Source organism: Lepidochelys olivacea (assembly GCF_965140295.1).
Source record: "Lepidochelys olivacea isolate rLepOli2 genome assembly, chromosome: 1".
Lineage (NCBI taxonomy): Eukaryota > Metazoa > Chordata > Testudines > Cheloniidae > Lepidochelys > Lepidochelys olivacea.
The window spans coordinates 41,663,182-41,683,344 of NC_140411.1; the positions used below are offsets into that span (position 1 = coordinate 41,663,182).

The following is a 20,163-nucleotide window of genomic DNA, read 5'->3' on the forward strand; positions in this document are numbered from 1 at the left end:
ACATTTCCAGATCTTTGTCCCTATGGAAACTAGTGCATACAACATTATACCTCTATTTATGTAAGGTTACTGCAATTACATGCATTAGGGGAATTTACCTGATTACATGCCGCCGTGAACTGTAAGCATGACATGTCATTGCACGCACAACTGGGGCTGACCAGGGCTTCTACCTGCTGAAAATCTGAACCTTAAGCTTATCTTATTTTGACTCAAATTATTTTTTTAAAGTTTTATAAACCATAACTATAGTTCTGGTTTCTAATGTATACAGGACATCAGGTACACCATCCCCCGGCCTACAAGAAGAGGTACATAGGGTAATACATCATTTATTAACATTAGGATAGCCAAATTCATCACCAGGCACTCATAACATAACTGTCAAATTACAACTATGATGCAACACTAATTACACAAATTTACCAGCAGGTTTTCATTTGCATCTATTCACACCCAAACCTTTATTTTAGTTTAGATTTCATAACTGTTATTTGGAAATTAAACTCCTTGGACAGTGTACGCTTGGGACAAAAGGGCAAATAAAAACAATATTAATCTGCTTCTTCAAAGAAAACCTGACATTTCTAATACCTATCCCTTTGCATGTTCATGGCTTAAATATTCTATATATACTATATTTAAGCCACTTCCTTGAATATTCAAAGGGATAGGTAATAGAGACATTAGATTTTCTTTGAAGAAGCAGATTAATATTATTTGTTATTTATCTTTTTGTCCCCAGTTTACACATACCATGGAGTTTAATTTCCAAATAGACGTTATGCAATCTAAACTAAACTAAAGGTTTGGGTGTGAATACATATTCCACCCTTTCAAAATAAAGCAGGGAACAATTCTTCTAATAGTTTATGTAACATACTGAAGCTATAATTTGAACATGGATTAAAACAAAACATATAAACTGGTAAAACTAAGAAAAATTCAATGCAGTGAAGAAATGAATTAATGAATGATGTAGAATTACAGTGATTGCATTTTTTAAATAATACTATCCCAAGTTGGCTCAGAATCACTCACCTTCTTTCTTGCACTTACATAAAAAGATGTATAGTGGCAATTGGGACATTTATAATAGTTGGGAGGGGGCTTTGTTTGTTTGTTGTGATTGTTCAGAAAAGAGAACTGGGAGTATGATTTTGTTTTGGTGGTAGTAGATTGTAAGTGACTTAGACAATTGCTATCTATTTACATAATACCCATTAATATTACACAGCCATATTAGGTTTGTTAAATATGAATTGTTATGTAGGTATGTGGATTACACTCAATACACAGCTCAGGTACAATTTATAAACACATTTGTATATTACCTTAAGAAAACTCCCTGATGGGATGGAAGGAAGGGCAGTAATTAAATTAGAATTATTTTAATGAAATTGATTCCTTCCACCAGAGTTAATTTCAGAGCCAGGATTTTCACCCCAGACACACAATCCAGGCCTCATCATTTGCTTTTCCTCCAGCTGGGACACCCTGGTGCGCTGTCCCAGCAGAGAACTGCTAGTAGTATTAACAGTAGATGCTAGAAGTTCTATCAACATTTAGTTCTGGGAAAAGCACTTGGTGGTGGAGAGCATGGGGAAGGGGGAAAGGAATGGGAAAAAGGAAAAGAAAACAGGGGCAAGAGAAAAATCAGAAAAGAATGTTTCCTGGCAGTGGAAGGAGCTCATTAGCCTGAGCCCTGAAAAGCCACTTTAGACACTGGGAATTGGCAGGGGTGACAGGCGATTTGATTTAAGGTAAGAAAATAAATGGAGCCTAAATGTTACTTTTAGAATTTGTTCCTCCTACCGGTAGCCACTTATGTGACATAGCCCCATGCTGAAAAATCTCTGAAAGCAGGGAAAAATTCTTCTAATAGTGTATGTAACATACTGAAGCTATCATTTGAATATGGATTAAAACATAGGGAAAGTAACCCTGCTCTAGGATGGAAGTTAGTTTGGTTATTTCCACACAAAAACCCACCTTTACACAGAGTTTCCCTAGAAGCAGAGAAGTCCTACCTCATAGAAGATCTTCTCTTCTCCACAGCAGTCTTCGGGTGTCTCTGGAAAGATGTGTCTTCCGATGGGGTAGTGACAATAGGATATCTCTTCTCCGTCCTCTGACTTGCTCCCAGTGTTCTGGCTGATAGAGGAAGGGAGGAGAAAGGGGAGATGCTAATCCCAATGCGAATACAGCATTTATCACTTACTGGCCGGTTGCACCCTCAGGGGATTACCATAGCATGGTGCAGGGCACTTACTACAAGGGCTTTCCTATTGAGAAAAGTTGCAAGAGTTTAACTAACTCAATTCAAAATCTATCTAGTAAATGCTCTTAAGCCAGTTTATCCTTTCCTAAAATCAGTTTGTCTTGCATTGATAACTGACCAATTTAAGAAAAACTAGCGAAAGCAAGGGTTAAAATGGTGTAAGTGTATCTACAGGAATGCATCTCAGTTGATTTAGTTAAACCAGTGAAACTTTTCTAATATAAACCAGGCCAAAATCAGGTGAAGCTTTGCTATGAGTGGAGTGAAAATCCCAGGGAATGGGTATAGAAGAATTCTCAAATTTCATTTCATTCCCCTCTAAGGCGAGTTTCCCTAAACCCAGGCTTCTAAAAGGGGCTGGAAGAAAATAAAGACCCTAAATGAGATGTACCAGCTTTGTTTTGAAGGCATGTCCTTGCACACAGCTCCATCCTCCCTGAAACACTCCAAGGAGGGTTTCAGAGTAACAGCCGTGTTAGTCTGTATTCGCAAAAAGAAAAGGAGTACTTGTGGCACCTTAGAGACTAACCAATTTATTTGAGCATGAGCTTTCGTGAGCTACAGCTCACTTCATCGGATGGATTCTTGTGTACTTGAATACCCTGTCTGCACAGGAGAACAGAAAAGACAGACAGTTCCTGTCTACAGTAGGCAAAATGGAGGTCAAGCAATGGTTGGATGTAGCACTGAACATTTGCATCATCTGTAAAACTGTGTCCACACCCCAATGCCATCCTAGGAGTTTTACAAACATTGGGACCATTGATTGGTAGTGTAAGGATATGTCACCACTGCTGAGGCCATGTCTACACTACACCAGCACAGCTACAGTGCTGCAGCTGTGCCACTGTAATGTAAATGCTTCCTACATCGGCAGAAGGGGCTTTTCCATTGCTGTAGATAATCCACCTCTCCCAGAGGCAATAGCTAGGTTGATGGAAGAGTTCTTCCATCGACCTAGCCACGTCTACCCCAGTGGTTAGGTCAACCTAACTATGTTGCACAGGGTGTGAACTTTTTTTTTAAACAGCCCTGGGAGACGTGGCGAGGTTATTCTAATTTTTAAGTGTAGACCAGGCCTGAGACTATACCTGCATAGTTATGTCAGTGTAGCTATGCCCAGGGGTGCCAGAAGAGAGGGGGCCAGGAGGCCACAGTCCCACCACTTGTTACTGGCTATAAGGGTGAGCAATGGTGGGAGAGGGGTGGCAGGATCTTGGGAGAAAGAGGTGGCACAGGGGTGGGGCCTCGGGGGAAGAGGCAGCGCCTCAGGGAAAGGGGGAGTGTGGGGGGCAGGGCCACGGTTCAGGAGCCATTGGCCCCCCTACTTTCAGGGAGCTTCCATCACAAGACAAGGGGTCTTTCTGTCATGTAGAAACACCACTTGCCTGAATGAAGTTAGCTACATTGACAGAAGCCCTCTTTCATCAACATAGCTGTGTCTATGCTGGGGGTTTTGTTGTCATAGCTATGCCGTGGAAATGCTGATATAACTTTTCAGTGTAGACTAGGCCTAAGTCTTTTGTTCATGTCAGTGGTTCCAGTGCAGCCTACAAAAAACAGTTACCTACCTTTTGTAACTGTTGTTCTTTGAGACGTGTTGCTCAAATCCATTCCATTCTAGGTGAATATGTGCCCACGTGCACAGTTGTTGGAGATCTTTTGCCTTAGCAGTATCCATAATTCGGCTGTGGTGCCCTCTGGAGTGCCGCGTTCATGTGTCAGTATATCAGGGTGTAAGGCCGGCGGCGCCTCTCAGTTCCTTCTTACCGGCAACTCTGACAGAGGGGCAGGAGGGCAGGTAATAGAATGCACACGAGGAACACATCCCAAAGAACAAAAGTTACAAAATGTAGGTAACTATTTTTTCTTCTTCCAGTGCTTGCTCATGTCGTTTCTAATCTAGGTGACTCATAATTAATATCCATGGAGCCGGGCTCAGAGTTCAGACGTGCGGCTGGTAATACTGCTCTACCAAAGCCGGTGTTGTCTCGGGCTTGCTGGATAAGCGTGTAGTGAGATAAGAACGTGTGAATGGATGACCAGGTAGCGGCCCTGCAGATATCTTGAATTGGCACCTGGGCCAGGAAGGCCGCTGAGGAGGCCTGCGTCCTAGTCGAGTGGGTGGTTACAATCGCCGGTGGAGGCACTTTTGCCTGTTCATAGCAAAACCAGATGCAGGCGGTAATCCATGATGAAATCCTCTTGGTGGACCCCTGATGACCTTTCATTCTGTCTGCCACCATGACAAACAGCTACGTTGGCTTACAGAATGGCTTGGTCCTTTCAATGTAAAAGGCTAGTGCTCTTCTGACTTCCAGAGAGTGCAATCTACACTTCCTCCTGAGACTTATGAGGCTTTGGGAAGAAGACAGGCAAGAATATGTCCTGGCTCATGTGAAATTGTGAAACAACCTTGGGCAGGAAAGCTGGGTGCGGTCGCAGCTGGACCTTGTCCTTGAAAAACACTGTATAGCGTGGCTCCAAGGTAAGTGCCCTAATTTCAGAGATCCTAAGGGCAGACATTACTGCCATCAGGAAGGACACCTTCCAGGAAAGTAGAAGCAGGGAAGAGGAAGACAATGGCTCGAAGGGGGCCCACATGAGCTGCACCAGCACTAGATTCAGGTCCCAAGGAGGGACGGGGTTCTGGACATGGGGGTAGAGTTGCTCCAGACCTTTTAGAAACCGGACTGTCTTGTCATAAGCGAAGACCAACCCGCTCTGAAATGGAGGGTGAAAGGCTGATATAGTGGCCAAGTGGTTCAGGTGCAGGAGATTGCTGTGGTTCTGGGACAGCAGATCCGACCAGAGAGGCAGCTGCAGCAGGTCTGCCACCAAGCAGTCTAGCAATGTGCCGAACCAGTGCTGGCGAGGCCAAGCCGGGGCTGTCAGGATTACCTTCACCCTGTCCTGTTTGCTCTTCATGAGGACTCTGTGGATTATCGGCACTGGTGGGAAGGCATACATCAAAGCCCCTGACCATGGGAGTAAGAAGGCATCTGACAGGGAGTCCCTGTCAAGCTCCTGAATCAAACAGAACACATGGCATTTCCTGTTCTGATGAGTTGTGAACAAGTCCACTCAGGGAGTTCCCCACCTTTGGAAGATACGCTGACCACCTCAGAGTGGAGTGATTGTGACATTCTGTACCTCGGGGAAATACCCGGCACCCCCATGTTCATTCTTATAATATGATTGTGTGGTATCCATTGCAAAGTTTGTCATGTTGGGTGTCTTCAGAAGGCTCATGATGAACCTAACATTGTTGTTACAGTAATGTTATAGGTTGTAATTTCATGTATATAGTTATGAGGCTGAAAATGTGTCCTCATTGCTTAAAACAAGCCCAGGCAAAAACTCTCCAAGAGCAGAGGGGCAGGTCACACCTCATCAGGGCATGTAAAGGACAAACCCAGCCCAGCCTCACAGGAACAAAGGACACTGGCCTAGGCAGCAACAAATGATCTGTTGAACTCTTGAGTGAGTCACCCCCCTTTCCTTGGTCAGTTTGGGACTACGATGAAGTAATGCTCACCTGACTCTGAAGGGGTGTGGGGCAAAACCTAGAGGGAAGAAAGAACATGATAAAAGGGAGAGACGTTTGCCATGCTCTTCCTCTCTCTTCCACTTCCATCTACAGACATCACCACCATGCGACTGAAGCGCTGATCAAAGGGGAAAGCCTGGGTGAAGGACAACCAGCCAGCCTGTGGTGAGAAGCATCTAAGTTTGTAAGGGCATTGAAAGTGTTAAGATCAGCTTAGAATGTATTTTGCTTTTATTTCATTTGACCAAATCTGACTTGTTATGCTTTGACTTATAATCACTTAAAATCTATCTTTGTAGTTAATAATTTGGTTTGTTTATTCTACCTGAAGCAATGCGCTTGGTTTGAATCATGTCAGAGACTCCCCTTGGGATAACAAGCCTGGTGCATATCAATTTCTTTGTTAAATTGATGAGGTAAGTCTGGCTCCCAGAGTCAACGACTGGAGTGACCTAGCAGATCACCCATCCAGGGGAACATCACAGTGACCATTCATGGCAAGACAAGAAGGTTCTGCTGAGGCAATCGGCTAGTACATTTCTAGTCCCCGGAAGATGCGTGGCCATGTGATGAATGGCACGTTGCACACAGAAGTCCCAGAGCCAGAGAGCTTACTGGCAAAGGGCCGAATACCTGGCTCTGCCTTGCTTGTTGATATAAAACATCACGGTGGTGTTGTCCATCAGGACGTGTACCACTTTGCCCTTGAAGTGAGACCAGAAAGCCTGGTAGGCCAACTGAACCCTCTGAGCTCCCTGACATTTATGTGGAGGGAGTGATCATCCCGCAACCAGCGGCCTTGCGTATGAGCTCACCCACATGGGCTCCCCAGCCCAGGTCTGAGGCGTTGGAAGCCAGGGTCAGCGACAGGGACGGGACTGCGATGGGAACTCCCTCCAACACTGACCCGGGGTCCAACCACCATTCCAGTGATGACTGGATGTGGTCTGGTACTCTGACTGCCAGGTCCAAATTGTGCTTGTTTGGGATATAGACAGGCCATGTAGACCAGGGGTCTCAAACACACAGCCCACCGAGCTTTGCTGCGGCCTGCCAAGCTCCCCCCCTAGCCCGGAGTTATTTCCTGCAGCCGCCATGCTCCCCTCACCCCCTGCCCCACCCCGGAGTTATTTCCTGTGGCCGCCAAACTCCCCTCCCTCTCCACCCGCCCTCAGAATGTCGCATCCCTGCTCGTCTGCCTACCTCCAGGCACTTCCCACTGCCAAACAGCTGTTTGACGGTGCTTAGCACTTTCCAGAAGGGAGGGGGGAGGAGCAGGGAGCCACGCGCACAGGGGAGGAGGCGGAGAAGAGGCGGGGTCGGGGCAGGGATTTGGGGTAGGGGTTGGAATAGGGGTGGGGAGGGGGTGGAGTTGGGGTGGGAAGAGGCGGGGCAGGGGTGGGGCAGGGGCAGAGCCAGGGGCAGAGCGGGGGGCTTTAACAGAAGGAATTCTAAAAGTAAATGCAGGTTTTGTCCTTTGAGTGAGGTGCATTACTGTGGTGTTTATATTTTATTAAAACCTCTTGGAAATGACTTCTTTGCAAAAAAGAACACTCATGGAAGAAAAGAGAGTTTTCCAAGACAAATGGGAGAATTTATATTTTTTCACAGAGGTAAAAGGTCAAATTCAATGCCTTATTTGCCAGCAAACGATTGCTGCTCCCAAGGAGCACAACGTGCATTGGCCCTACCACACGATGCACCATGAAAAATAGGATGCATTCACCGGAAAAATTCGAGAAGAAAACGTTCGGCAATTTAAAGCAGTATTTGCCAAGCAAAGACATTTCTTTGAGGAGATTAACGAGTCTAGCGAAGATTCAGTAAGAGCAAGCTCTGTTGCAGGCAGAACAGGGCTTAAAACCCGGAGACTGGGGGATGCCCTGCCTAGAGCAAAGTCCCCGCTGGGACTCTAACTCACTAACTACACTACTTAACAACTAACTGTAAACAAACTATTTACAGGGCACTGAGAAAGGAAGGCAGGAAGAGCCCCTATCCACTTGATCCAAGCAACTGTCACGGGTGGTAAGAAGGAACGGAGAGGAGGTAGGGCTGGCGGTGCCTGATATCCTGGTGCATGAGCGCAGCGCTCCAGAGGGCCCCGCAACTAACCCTACGGATACCGCTAAGGAAAAAATTTCCGACGACTGCGCACATGGGCACTCACATACCGAGAATGGAATCGACATGAGCAAACACTCGAAGGGTGGTATTTTCAGAGTGGATGGGAGGCAGAGATATTGGAATCACACTGATACCGTCACTCCCCAGAGCTCTATCCTGCACCATAGTATCTCCCTTTTTGGCCACTGTTCTGCAGTGTCCCTCCTTCCCAGGCTTTCCATGAGGCAATTTGACAGGAAGTTACTCACTGCTATTAAATGCCTCGCACTTGCACTAGGTGACAATAGTGCATACTTGGTAACTAGCATCCATTTCTCAGATTTGACGATTTGATTCCAAACTGACCTCAGCAACATTTTAAATCAGCACACTTACACCCCTAACAGAGTACACCATCTCAAACCAATGTTCAGTGTAACCAGAGTCATAACTAGGCATTTTAGCACCCAGTGTGAGCAACCATATTTGCACCCCCCAGGCGACGCAGTGGGGGACACGCACTGTCATGTGCCCCACTGATTTTTTGGTTGCACCCCCGCCCAGTCCAGACAGGATGGGTGGTCCATTGAGGTGAGTCAGGAGGTGAAGGTGGCATTCCCTCCCCGAGCCTCACCATACAGAGCTAGCCCCACCGAGCCCCATTGTGGCTGGTGTCAACGGCCTGAGTCGCCCGCGCAGCTTTGTGCCTTAGGTGGCTGCCCCACTTGCCCCACTGTGATTACGGCTCTGAGTGTAACCAGTAAAATATCACACAGGACCTTTGTGGAAGTCAGCATATTTCATTACAAGCTTTTATTCATAAGCAAAGAACAGAAATGGAGGCAGATATTTGATGATGTGATAGATTTTCAAAGATTTCAAAACAAGCTAACGCAGAGCAACTAACCAGCTAAGACATAATGAGACTGTTACTGTGGACATGCATATAGCAAAGAGGAACTAATCTTATGTTTAAAAAGAGTTATTAAAACCTCCTATGACCTTGTCTAGAATCGGGAGAAAGGTGTTTTTAAAATTATATTTGCTAACAGGATTTGAAGTGCCACTGCTTCACACCTTGTACATTATGTGGTAATCTAGGTTACAATATGACCAGCTACTGGAATTTGAAGATGTTAAGCAGTGGCTACATTAAGTTCTATGTGGTGTTTCAAATCATTCTTATCTATTATTTATATTACACTAGTGTCCAAAGGTTCAAATCAAGATCAGGGCCCTACCATGCTAGGCACTATACAGACCCATAACAAGGAACAGTCCCTGTCCCAAAGAATGAACTGTCTAAATGGACAATGGGTGAGAGACGGCACAGAGAGGAGATGTGACTCGCCCAAGGTCACACAGCATGTCAGTGGCACAGTTGGCAAGAGAACCCAGGTCTCGGATCAGTGCCCTGTCCACTAGACCCTACTGCCTCTTAAGTTAGCTAACAATTTAAAAATAACTCTAACCACCTTTTTATCTCTTCTAGAGAGGGCCTAAATAAGACACACTTATTTTAGGTAGCAATAAACCACTGTGACATCAAACTTCTCACTTTGGTCAGGGCAAAGTCACGGGCTATCAAGCGCACAGCCTGAAAAACTGGGTGAGGCTCTGATGAATTCTATAGGAGCTGGGGGGCAGGGAGGGATTCTGCTCTATTCGATTCAGGTACTTATGCCTTGCCTATCACCATGGTATCTAAGTGCCTAAGGGAGGGGGGAAGGGAAGGAAAAAGTAATTCTCTCACCAAGATTGTGAACAGCTACAGAGCTGGGTTGCAGCAACCCCTGAAGCTATCGTGCTCCTACTCTGTGGGGAGAATGACCAGTGGACCCCTCTCCTATTCTCCCTGGGAGGGGTGCAAGGACGTTCCCTGTATGCATTCCACAAATTCTCCTCTAACCCCAATGCAGTCAAGTTAGACAGAGCTCATCATGCCCCCAGAAGGTTATGGAGAGCAGAATTTGTCCCATAATGACAAACAGCTGACGTTTGCCCATTCCTGGACCCCAGCAAATGCAAGCGCTGCTGAGGCTACATATCTCCAAGCAAGATTATCAAATGTACAATTTTAAAAGCTATTGTTTGCCTGTCTGTTATACAGTATTAATAATGTTGATGCTAGCTAGTATTAAAGAAACAAGGTATGTGAGGTAATATCTTTTATTGGACCAACTTCTGTTGGTGCGAGAGAAGTTTTTTGTGCTTACACAGAGCTCTTCTTCAGGTCTCTCTCACCAGCAGAAGTTGGCCCAATAAAAGATATTACCTCACTCATTCACCTTGTCTCGCTAATATCCTGGAACTGACAGGGCTACAACAAAATCTGCATAAGCTAGTATTAAAGCATTTAGAATAATCAGATAAAAAGTTTTTTTATGAATTAGTTTCTTAAGCAGTTCCTGTCACAAATTAATAACGTAATGACAATTTGGATCACATTTTGAATCAGTCTCTGCATTCGCACAAGGGCAAAAATCATTGCTTGTATATTGAGTCACCTGTTCTGCAAATACAGACTTTTGCCTGTGGAAATGGAAGCAACCACTTTTGTGGAGACCTGCCGATAATTTGCCTTTGTGTATTACAGAGGATGCAACTCAGTTGGATTTCATTTGTTTTTTCAATTTGGCAAGACCCATCAGACATTCATCTCTCCCTGCTCTCCTGGCATTTAGATGTTCTGGATCAGCTGGAGTTTTTTCACTCATGGCCTGAAATAAAGAAAACAGAAGATTAAACCTCCTGTTGCATGTTGGAAATTTCTTACCAAGATTGTTTTTGTCGGTTTTCTCCCCTCTTCAATTAACATCCATGCTGGTAATTGTCATACAGGTTCTGATTCTGTTGACAACAGACAGTAGGGTCACAAGGGCCATTAGTTGCCTGTTTAAGGCCAACATGCCTCTTTTTCATGGAAAGGAGGATACCGTTAATTCATACCTTTTTTCCTTTTTGCAGGCTGTCCAATCCACTAGTTAGAAGTTAGTTAATCTCTACGGTGGACAGTGAGGATCTGACAGGGTGGACAGTGAGAAAGACCTGAAGTACTTGGAGGTGGGAGCTCTCACCTTTCACTGTAGTTTGGAGAACATTCTAGCCTAATATTGTGTGTCTCCACTAGAAATGCTACCATGGCAGTGTTGTAATGTAAACACTTCTTATGGTGATTGAAGAGGTTCTTCCATTACTGTCATAAATCCATCTCCCTGAGAGCCAGCAGCGAGGTTGATGGAACAATTCTTCTGGTAACCCAGTGCTGTCTACCTCTGGGGCTTAGGTTATCTTAACTCCATCTCTCAGGGATTTAACTTTCTCACAGCCCTGAGCAGCATTGCTAGGTCAACCTAACATTCTAGTATACACCAGCTCTCACACAGGGCCATGTAAGTCTATCAGCAGCAACTTGGCATTAACCCTGCTTGGTTTGCCCATCAGGCAGCTGTCAAGTCCTTCTGACAAAACCCTTTTATTAACTTGGAAGGAGGAGATCCAGCCTTGGCCTTTTAGGCAGCTAGATACGTGCTCTAATCCAAGTACACATGTAGGAGTTTGAAGACTTGATTTTTTTTTTTTACTCCTCATAAACCACGTTTATGAAGGTGTCATTTTTTAGGAGTGCAGCCTTAGAGACATAAAATTATAAGGTAAGGCACATCCAAGAAATGAAGCTATCACTTTTTGCAAGCGTGGGGTCAGGAGCAGGCTGAAATTATTAAATGGGCTTCCAGTGCTAGAAACCATGACAAGGTGGCAGGCTGCACCTAGAGGCAAAAAACAATACCTAAAACAACGTGCAGGAAAGTGGACCCTAGTGTTTGAGTGCAAGGATTAAGGACCTGAAGATCTATATGTTAAATGGATCACTGCAAGAAGAGCAACAGTAGGTAATAAGCTCGTGCCAGCTGCATGTTACTGACTGATGTGCTCTTAGAGAGGGAAGTATTTCTGAAAGTGCAGAGGCAGACCCCATGCCATCTTTGCTAAAAGGAGCGGCCCACAGTTCAGAAATTTAAAAGATAAACAATTAGCAATATAACAGAAGCTGGATAAAACTCGGGCCCAAGTCATTTGCAGCACTGTTGTTGCCAGGAATAATAATTCACAAGTTGCAGTTATTCTAGAGCAACATGGGGGGCAGAAAGCAGCATAAAAAGTGTTTAATGTTTTGCCATTGGGGAAGGTTCCTTGTAAGCCTAGTTTTGTCCATGTCTTTGATGAAGCCCAAGGAAAAAGGAGAAAGAATCAGCATGAGGCCAAATGGGAATATAGCACTCTGAGAAGATCACAAAACTCTGTTTTTGTGCTTTCATTTATAGAGGCATTAAGAAGGATGATAGATGGAAAGGCATAGTTTGCTATCTATTGTTGCTTCCTGATTTATATTGATTCAGCAATAAACCCATGGGGTGATTATATATTTGAAATCACACTGGTGAAGAACTCAGATGCAAGATAAACAACCTGGGCCCCAATCCAGCAATGCACATAAGGAGTGTTAGGATATAGATATTCAGGCCTGTCTGTAAAGGCCTATACTCTAAGAATTTAGGTGTATTCTTATCACTTGGCTAGTGATAGAGGTATAAAAGAAAGAATCAAAATCACTGTCTGCTGGTGTAAGGGCCTTCTCTTACTGTGACAGTCTGAGGCCCTGTGCTTAGGCTCAGGCCTTTGGCTAAGCAGCAGAGGCAGCCATAAGCTGGGAAGCGAACGGTCACCTCCTCACATTCCAAACTAGTCACATTGAAATAAGGTGTTATTGAGCTGTTAGGCACTATCAGGACAGGATTGTATTCCTATCACCTCCAGAGAAAGGGAAGTGCCTAGAAAATGTAAAAGGAAACTTAGTTTGATAGCATCCTGTCTGGCAAGAACTCACTTATCAATAGCTGGGATGTGAAATCCTCACTTCTGTATTGTTTTGTCATTATAGTTCCCACTTTGCTGTTGTTTGTCTGTATAATCTCTGTCTGGTTCTGTGATTGTTCCTGTCTGCTGTATAATTAATTTTGCTGGGTGTAAACTAATTGAGGTGGTGGGATATAATTGGTTACATAATCATGTTACAATATGTTAGGATTGGTTAGTTAAATTTCAGGAAAATGATTGGTTAAGGTATAGCTAAGCAGAACTCAAGTTTTACTATATAATCTGTAGTCAATGAGGAAGTGACTGGGGTGGGGGTGGGCATGTGGGTGTGTGAGATGGGAACAGGGAATGGGGGTAAGAAAATTGGAATCATGTTTTGCTAAAGGGGGATATGGGACCAGGGAATGGGGGTAAGAAAATTAGAATCATGTTTTGCTAAAGGGGGAAATGGGAACAGGGAATGGGGGTAAGGAAGTTGGAATCATGTTTGGCTAAGGGCAGGAATGGGAACAGGGACACAGGTGTAAGGCTTTGTGGTGTCAGAGCTGGGAAGGAGGATACTAAGGAAGGAAACTGGAATCATGCTTGCTGGAAGTTCACCCCAATAAACATCGAATTGTTTGCACCTTTGGACTTCGGGTATTGTTGCTCTCTGTTCATGCGAGAAGGACCAGGGAAGTAAGTGGGTGAAGGAATAAGCCCCCTAACAAGGAGGTGCTTAACTTTAAGCATGTGAATAATCAAGTTAGCCGTCTAACTGCTTTGCAGATTAGGGTTTTAGTTAGTAGAATATATAAATACAAGAATAAAAACAAGAAACTGTTATTAAATATTATTCATAACTTGTCACATAGGTATGCCAACAATCAGACCTCCAAGTTCAGCTCATCAGAACAGATAGATGGGAACAAAACCTACAGAAAGCAGCTCTCTTACTGTTGTGTACAACCACTAATTATCTATGAACACTATGAGATGCATCTACACTAGCTCTCAGAGTTCTACCAAGGCATAGTGAAAAGCTTATAATAATGCTACGTAGCTCTTAGATAGTACTTAAGGGTAAGCATGTCAGGGTAGTTAAGCATGTCAGGGTGGTGGAATCGCCTTCCTTAGATATTTTTAAGGTCAGGCTTGACAAAGCCCTGGCTGGGATGATTTAATTGGGGATCGGTCCTGCTTTGAGCAGGGGGTTGGACGAGATGACCTCCTGAGGTCCCTTCCAACCCTGATATTCTATGATTCTATAAGCACTGGAACAAATTATCTAGAGAGGTTCTGGGATCTTCATTATTGGAGGTTTTTAAGAACATATTAGACAAACGCCTGTGAGGGATAGTCCAGAGATAATACTTAGTCCTGCCTCAGTGCAGGGGGCTAGACCAGATGACTTATTTAGGTCCCTTCTAGTCCTACATTTCTATGACTTTTCATCCATAGATCTCAAAACGCTTTGTAATGGGATTTACATTATGTGAATTCTATTTTAGCATTTTCAATCAGTGCAAGTGTATACTCCCACTGTGAAATACAGATCAGAGGCACTTCGAAGAGTCACTCAAACAAGTGATCACTTCAAAGAAATTAAAGCCAACATTTGTTATTTTGATTGTCCTTATGACATCACATCAATCCAGTCTTGTACACTCACCTGGCTGATTTGCTGCTCAATTTCACCTGAAAAATCTGGTACTGGCCCAAAGGTGTTCAGAACATGTATCATTCCTTCACGGTATCTTTCACAATAATTTGTCATTCCTAAAACAGGAGTGAAAAAATGTATTTGGTCTGTTCCAAAATATAAATTCCTACAGTTTGTTTCAATAATATAAAACTTTGTGCTTAAGGACTGTCTGGGTAGATATAAAGTACTTTCAGCACTAGTAGCATATACATATACACACACACACCCACCCCATGTTTAAAAAAAACACTTAAATTTGCGAAGTCAAGTACTCCAAAGTTAGGAAATGTCAGATTTAGGATTGCCTGTGCAACTTTCATTCACCCCCACTTATGCATTTTTATTTATTCTTTTCCAAGGGATCCCTGCCTCATTCAGTGCACAGGAGAAATGGCGCTCTGGGAATGACTCAAGTTTTCACAGGGAATGAGGCTGTTGCTTGTAGGACCCCGGCGTCATTTGCTACAGAAGTTGACAGGTACGTATGTAGTGAAGGAGACAGGAGAGAACTGCTGTACAATCTTTGCTGTTGCAAGTTGAATTGGTTACCAGTAGCTTGTAGATTTCTACAAAGTGATTTGCAAAGCTGGAGTTTCAGGAGTAAGTTGGGGCATAGGCGCCGACTCCGTGGGTGCTCTGGGGCTGGAGCATCCGCAGGGAAAAATTGGTGGGTGCTCTGCAGCCACCGGCAGCTCCCTGCCCCAGCTCACCTCACCTCCTCCCCTGAGCGCGCCTTCCCCGCTTCTCCTCCCAGCACTTGCTGCTGCGAAAAAGCTATTTTGCGGCGTAACAAGCTGTGGGAGGGATGGGGGGAGGAGGGGGAATGCAGCACACTCAGGGGAGGAAGCGGGGAAGAGGCAGGGCCAGGGCAGGGATTTGGGGAAGGAGTCCAACAGGGGCAGGGAGAGGGCAGAGTTGGGGCGGGGACTTTGGGGACGGGGTTGGAATGGGGGCGGGGAAGGGGTGGAGTCGGGGTGGGGCCGGGGCTGGGTGGAGGGCACGAGCACTCACTGGCGCCAGGAGAAGTTGGCGCCTATGAGTTGGGTGCGGTTTCTCGGCAGATTGGGACAAAGCATGCAAAGGAGCCATGGGATAGAGAGACACTGCCACTGGGGAGAGGGGTTGGAAAACAGTGACACTGGACAAAGACAGAAAGGATAGTCTCATGGTTAAGACTGTTGAAAGCCACCCAGGAGAACTGGATGCTATCCCAGCCGCTCTCACTAAGTTCCTATATAATGCTGGGCAAGTCACATAGGCTATGTTTTCAATTTTCACTGCAAAGAAAGGACTATTTTTACACTGAGATAGCTAACAAGATGTCTTCACTAGGATTGTATATTGAGAGAGCTAAGGCACTGTAATTTATACCTCGAGGTAGTTAGTTAAGGTCAACCCTATACTGCCTGCCTCATGAAGGCACTTTACCAAAGGGTGTCACTACTGGCAGATCAGTTTGCTCCCTTTCCCCAGACACAAACAGGCGAGTGTTTGACTCACAGTGGAGAGACTCATGTGTCCTCTTGTACTCAGTTTTTGAAAACCCAAGGAGCTAGTGTGGTGTAAACCTGGATATCTATGGTGAAGGTGGAACTGATGCAGGATTGAGGAAGGGGTGCCTAGGAAAAGAATGTCTGACACAGATCTTTAAAACAATTTAAAGACTTGTACTTTTTTCTTCAGTCACCCCAAAATGAGATGTTTCACAAAAATATGTATAAACCTGGTTCCTGCCCAAATAAGCATGGAATCTACAGTCAACACAGCACCATGACTAAGGGTCACAAATAGAGCTGGCTGAAAAGGGGGACACCTTTCCACACTTTTCATGTTTTTAAGAAAAAGTTTAATCCCAAAAAGAGATGAAACATTAAAAACACAAAACTTTTTGCAGAAAGGGATTTTAAGAAAAATTCCATTTCAGGAGAGCCTAAACAGAACTTTTCAGCTTTACTGATCCTACTAAAGTGAGAAATAAATGATTGGCCGATGAGAGGATATTTCATGGCATGATCAGATAAATTAGTACTCAAATCATTCATTAGGCACTGCCATAATAGAGGCACAAAAGTTCTTCCTCACTCTAGAGTGGATCATATTAAGTTTGGGAAACTCTCACCTTTTGCAACCATCTAGAACTTGATGAAAACTAGTTCCCTACATGGTAGCACTAAACACTTCACCACTGAACCAGTGGGCAGGACAACAGAAATCATCTACACTGTTGAGTGAAATGTATTAATAACAAGCATACATTTCAACTATAGCTGAGTATATAAAAGCCATACCCAGCTATATTTTATGAAGCTCAGCAAAGAAAGTGACTCTGGATCATTGTTTGATGTTTCTTTTTCATTTTGATAGTTAGTGCTTTTTACATTTCACACCCTGTTCACCACAACCCTACCCATCTTGGAGAGATTTCTAAAATGAGCAAGAATGCCCACTAGTGGTAGAAAAATCATAAGTTTCACCATAAAGTTGAGGCCATGTGCTGCTCTTAATCTCTATCCAACTCCTGCTGATAGAAGTGGAAATCCCCACAGTGGATGGTGGACAGCACATAACCCTAAAACTGCATATTATTATTTTTACTCTCACACTATTTAGAAGTCCCTCGTAGTCTCAATACCCAGCACATGTGCTAGAGCATTGCCTCCCAAATGATGGGTCCCGACCCACCAGTAGGTTGCAGGAAGGGTCTAGGTTGGTCACGCATGTCCTAGAGCTGCCCTCTGCAGCCCCCTATCCCATTACTCTTACATCTCCTGGGCAGCAGACAGCACTATGGGGAGCGGGGTCTGGGTGGCAGCACCAGCAACATGGAGGAAGCACCTTTGGGCACAGGTGGGACAGGAAAAGGATGCTGACTGTCTGCTTGTTAATGCCTGGATCCTGCTCTGACTTCCCCTGGGCAATGGGCAGCAGTGCGGAGAATTAGAGCCAGGCAAGGGCAGCAGCAGCGTGGGCGGAAACAGCTGGGCCAGCAAGCAGCCTGTTCATGCCCCAGAAGAACTCCCACATGCTCTCACGCAGCAAGCAGTAGTGTGGGGAGCAGATTATAGGGGGTGCCGGGGCCTGGCAGGAGTAATGGCTGGTCCCCTCAAAAGAGAGAAAATGCAGTTGGTGTGTCACCTTAGTAAACAGTTTGGAAACCACTGTGCTAGAGTTAGGGCCAGATTCTGGTTTTGCATTTCACTAGTATAAATTTGGAGTAACTACACTGAAACAACTGAAATCAGAAGAGCCCATATCCCCCCATACCCTTTTTACAGATTTAAGCATTTAAAAATTATATTTATGACCACTTATTCTCTTGTTTGACAGCTGATTTTTCACAAAGATTGAAGTAACTCTGAAAGCTTAAAAACAAACATATAATCTTACAGAGTCTGGACAAACTTCAACAGATTAACAGATAGCTCATTACACATACAAGGAGGTACTGTGTGTATTAAAATAATACTGTGATAGATAAATGAGAAAAGACTCTAAAGTACGATATTGATGTTTATTGCCAGGTAAAGGGCTGATGGCATTTCTGTGTGGTGGTACCATGCCAAATCTTAAAATAACCAACTCAGCGGTAAGGAGCTTATTGGATCTGAAATCAACATTCACTATCATCATGTTAAGTTGAATGTCCATAGTACCTCCCTTGTTTTTATGGGCTTCCTTTCTGTCTGTTCCCATTCAGTTCTCAAGTTTCTGCCTCAATGCCATTAGTGACTTGAGATAGGCATTTTATTCTGTATTCAAGACTATTGGCACAGTACTGTATGTTCAAATCTCTTGCTTGAATAATAGGGTAAAGTGATCTAGGTAATAGCCTTTGGTCAGTCAATTTGCAAAAATGGGGGAAAAGAAAATAAGAGACAGAGTAAGGGAGGTTAGGGGGTCGGAGCATTTGCAGGTGGGTGGTTTGTAGGAAGACCTTCGGGTATCCTTCCCACAACCAAACCAACACTGTCCTCCAGGAGTATCCTTATGAGTCAGGTTCTCCTCTCCCAAAAGAGAAGACTATCACTTCCTCTACTTCCAAAATAAATCCCTCTCTTCCCACATCCAAAATTTCATCCTTCACGCCCCTCCCAAAGAATTCCATTTTTATCCTCACTAATTCTTCCTGTATCTCACCTCAGCTTCTCACCTCCCAAATCCTATGTTGATTCCCTCTTTGCTTACTGACCTGAAGCAAGGCTAGGCATCAGACGAGCTGCTAGGGTGGATTTCTGGCTGAAGAGAGATGCTGGCTGGCTGGCTGCAAGCAGCTGTTGTTGGGTTGGTGGGATCTGCTGGGCTAGGGAGACTGGTAAGAGGAAGGGAGAGTTCACCTACACCTCACCCTCTCCCCATTTGTTGCAAATTGGAAGATGAAGCTAGTGCTGTAGGTCCAGGAGATCTATCCTGGGGAAGGAAGAGGGCCCTAACACTGCTAGTTCTCACACTATCTAAAGCAGTGTTGGAAGAGCAAGGAGAAAGCTGGTACAGAATTGAAGCTGATGTCCATTGGTTGCAATGAGGCATGGCATCCAGCAAACGACGCTGTTAAATGCTCTCTGACAAGAGCAATCAGTGGCAGCACTGTCTGCTGGATCCTATATAAGCAGATGCTTTGCACTCCCAGCCTGCATCAGCAGGACTGGGAGCAGATCAACACTCCAGATGATGAAAGGAACCAAGCAACCAGCGAGGGGGCGGGGGGGAACCTTTTGTAGTGATAATCAAGGAGGGCCATTTCCATCAGTTGACAAGAACGTCTGAGGAACAGTGGGGGGTGGGGGTGGGGGTGGGGGGAATAAACATGGGGAAATAGTTTTACTTTGTGTAATGACCCACTCCCAGTCTCTATTCAAGCCTAAGTTAATTGTATCCAGTTTGCAAATTAATTCCAATTCAGCAGTCTCTTGTTGGAGTCTGTTTTTGAAGTTTTTTTGTTGAAGAATTGCCACTTTCTTTTTAAAGTGAGCTGTAGCTCACAAAAGCTTATGCTCAAATAAATTTGTTAGTCTCTAAGGGTATGTCTACACTACGAAATTAGGTCGAATTTATAGAAGTCGGTTTTTTAGAAATCGGTTTTATATATTCGAGTGTGTGTGTCCCCACAGAAAATACTCCAAGTGCATTAAGTGCATTAACTCGGCGGAGTGCTTCCACAGTACTGAGGCAAATGTCGACTTCCGGAGCGTTGCACTGTGGGTAGCTATCCCACAGTTCCTGCAGTCTCCGCTGCCGATTGGAATTCTGGGTTGAGATCCCAATGCCTGATGGGGCTAAAACATTGTCGCGGGTGGTTCTGGGTACATATCGTCAGGCCCCTGTTCCCTCCCTCCCTCCATGAAAGCAAGGGCAGACAATCGTTTTGCGTCTTTTTTCCTGAGTTACCTGTGCAGACACCATACCACGGCAAGCATGGAGCCCGCTCAGCTCACTGTCACTGTATGTCTCCTAGGTGCTGGCAGACGCGGTACTGCATTGCTACACAATAGCAGCAACCCATTGCCTTGTGGCAGCAGACGGTGCAATAGGACTGGTAGCCGTCATCGTCATGTCCGAGGTGCTCCTGGTCGCCTGTGTGAGGTCGATCAGGAGCGCCTGGGCAGACATGGGCGCAGGGACTAAATTTGCAGTGACTTGATCAAGTCATTCTCTTTAGTCCTGCAG

At 44.8% G+C, this 20,163-nt stretch overlaps 2 protein-coding genes across 3 annotated transcripts in view; both read right to left on the reverse strand.

The window, feature by feature from the left end:
• Nucleotides 1–2,051, reverse strand: part of LOC311514693 (gap junction beta-6 protein) — a 73,729-nt gene extending 71,678 nt beyond the window's left edge. The window contains exon 1 of the mRNA XM_084617332.1: nt 2,031–2,051. Coding sequence (XP_084473458.1) covers nt 2,031–2,035 — 5 coding nt within the window. The 5' untranslated portion in view covers nt 2,036–2,051. The remainder of the gene's footprint in view (nt 1–2,030) is intronic.
• Nucleotides 2,052–8,747: 6,696 nt separating this feature from the next.
• The window catches only part of CRYL1 (crystallin lambda 1), an 83,236-nt gene continuing 71,820 nt past the window's right edge, over nt 8,748–20,163 (reverse strand). For both annotated transcript variants that reach the window (XM_084642992.1, XM_084642991.1), the window contains exons 7-8: nt 14,467–14,573; nt 8,748–10,657 (exon numbers count right to left, since the gene is read on the reverse strand). In XM_084642992.1, the coding sequence (XP_084499118.1) occupies nt 10,544–10,657; nt 14,467–14,573 (221 nt within the window). In that variant the 3' untranslated portion in view covers nt 8,748–10,543. The remainder of the gene's footprint in view (nt 10,658–14,466; nt 14,574–20,163) is intronic.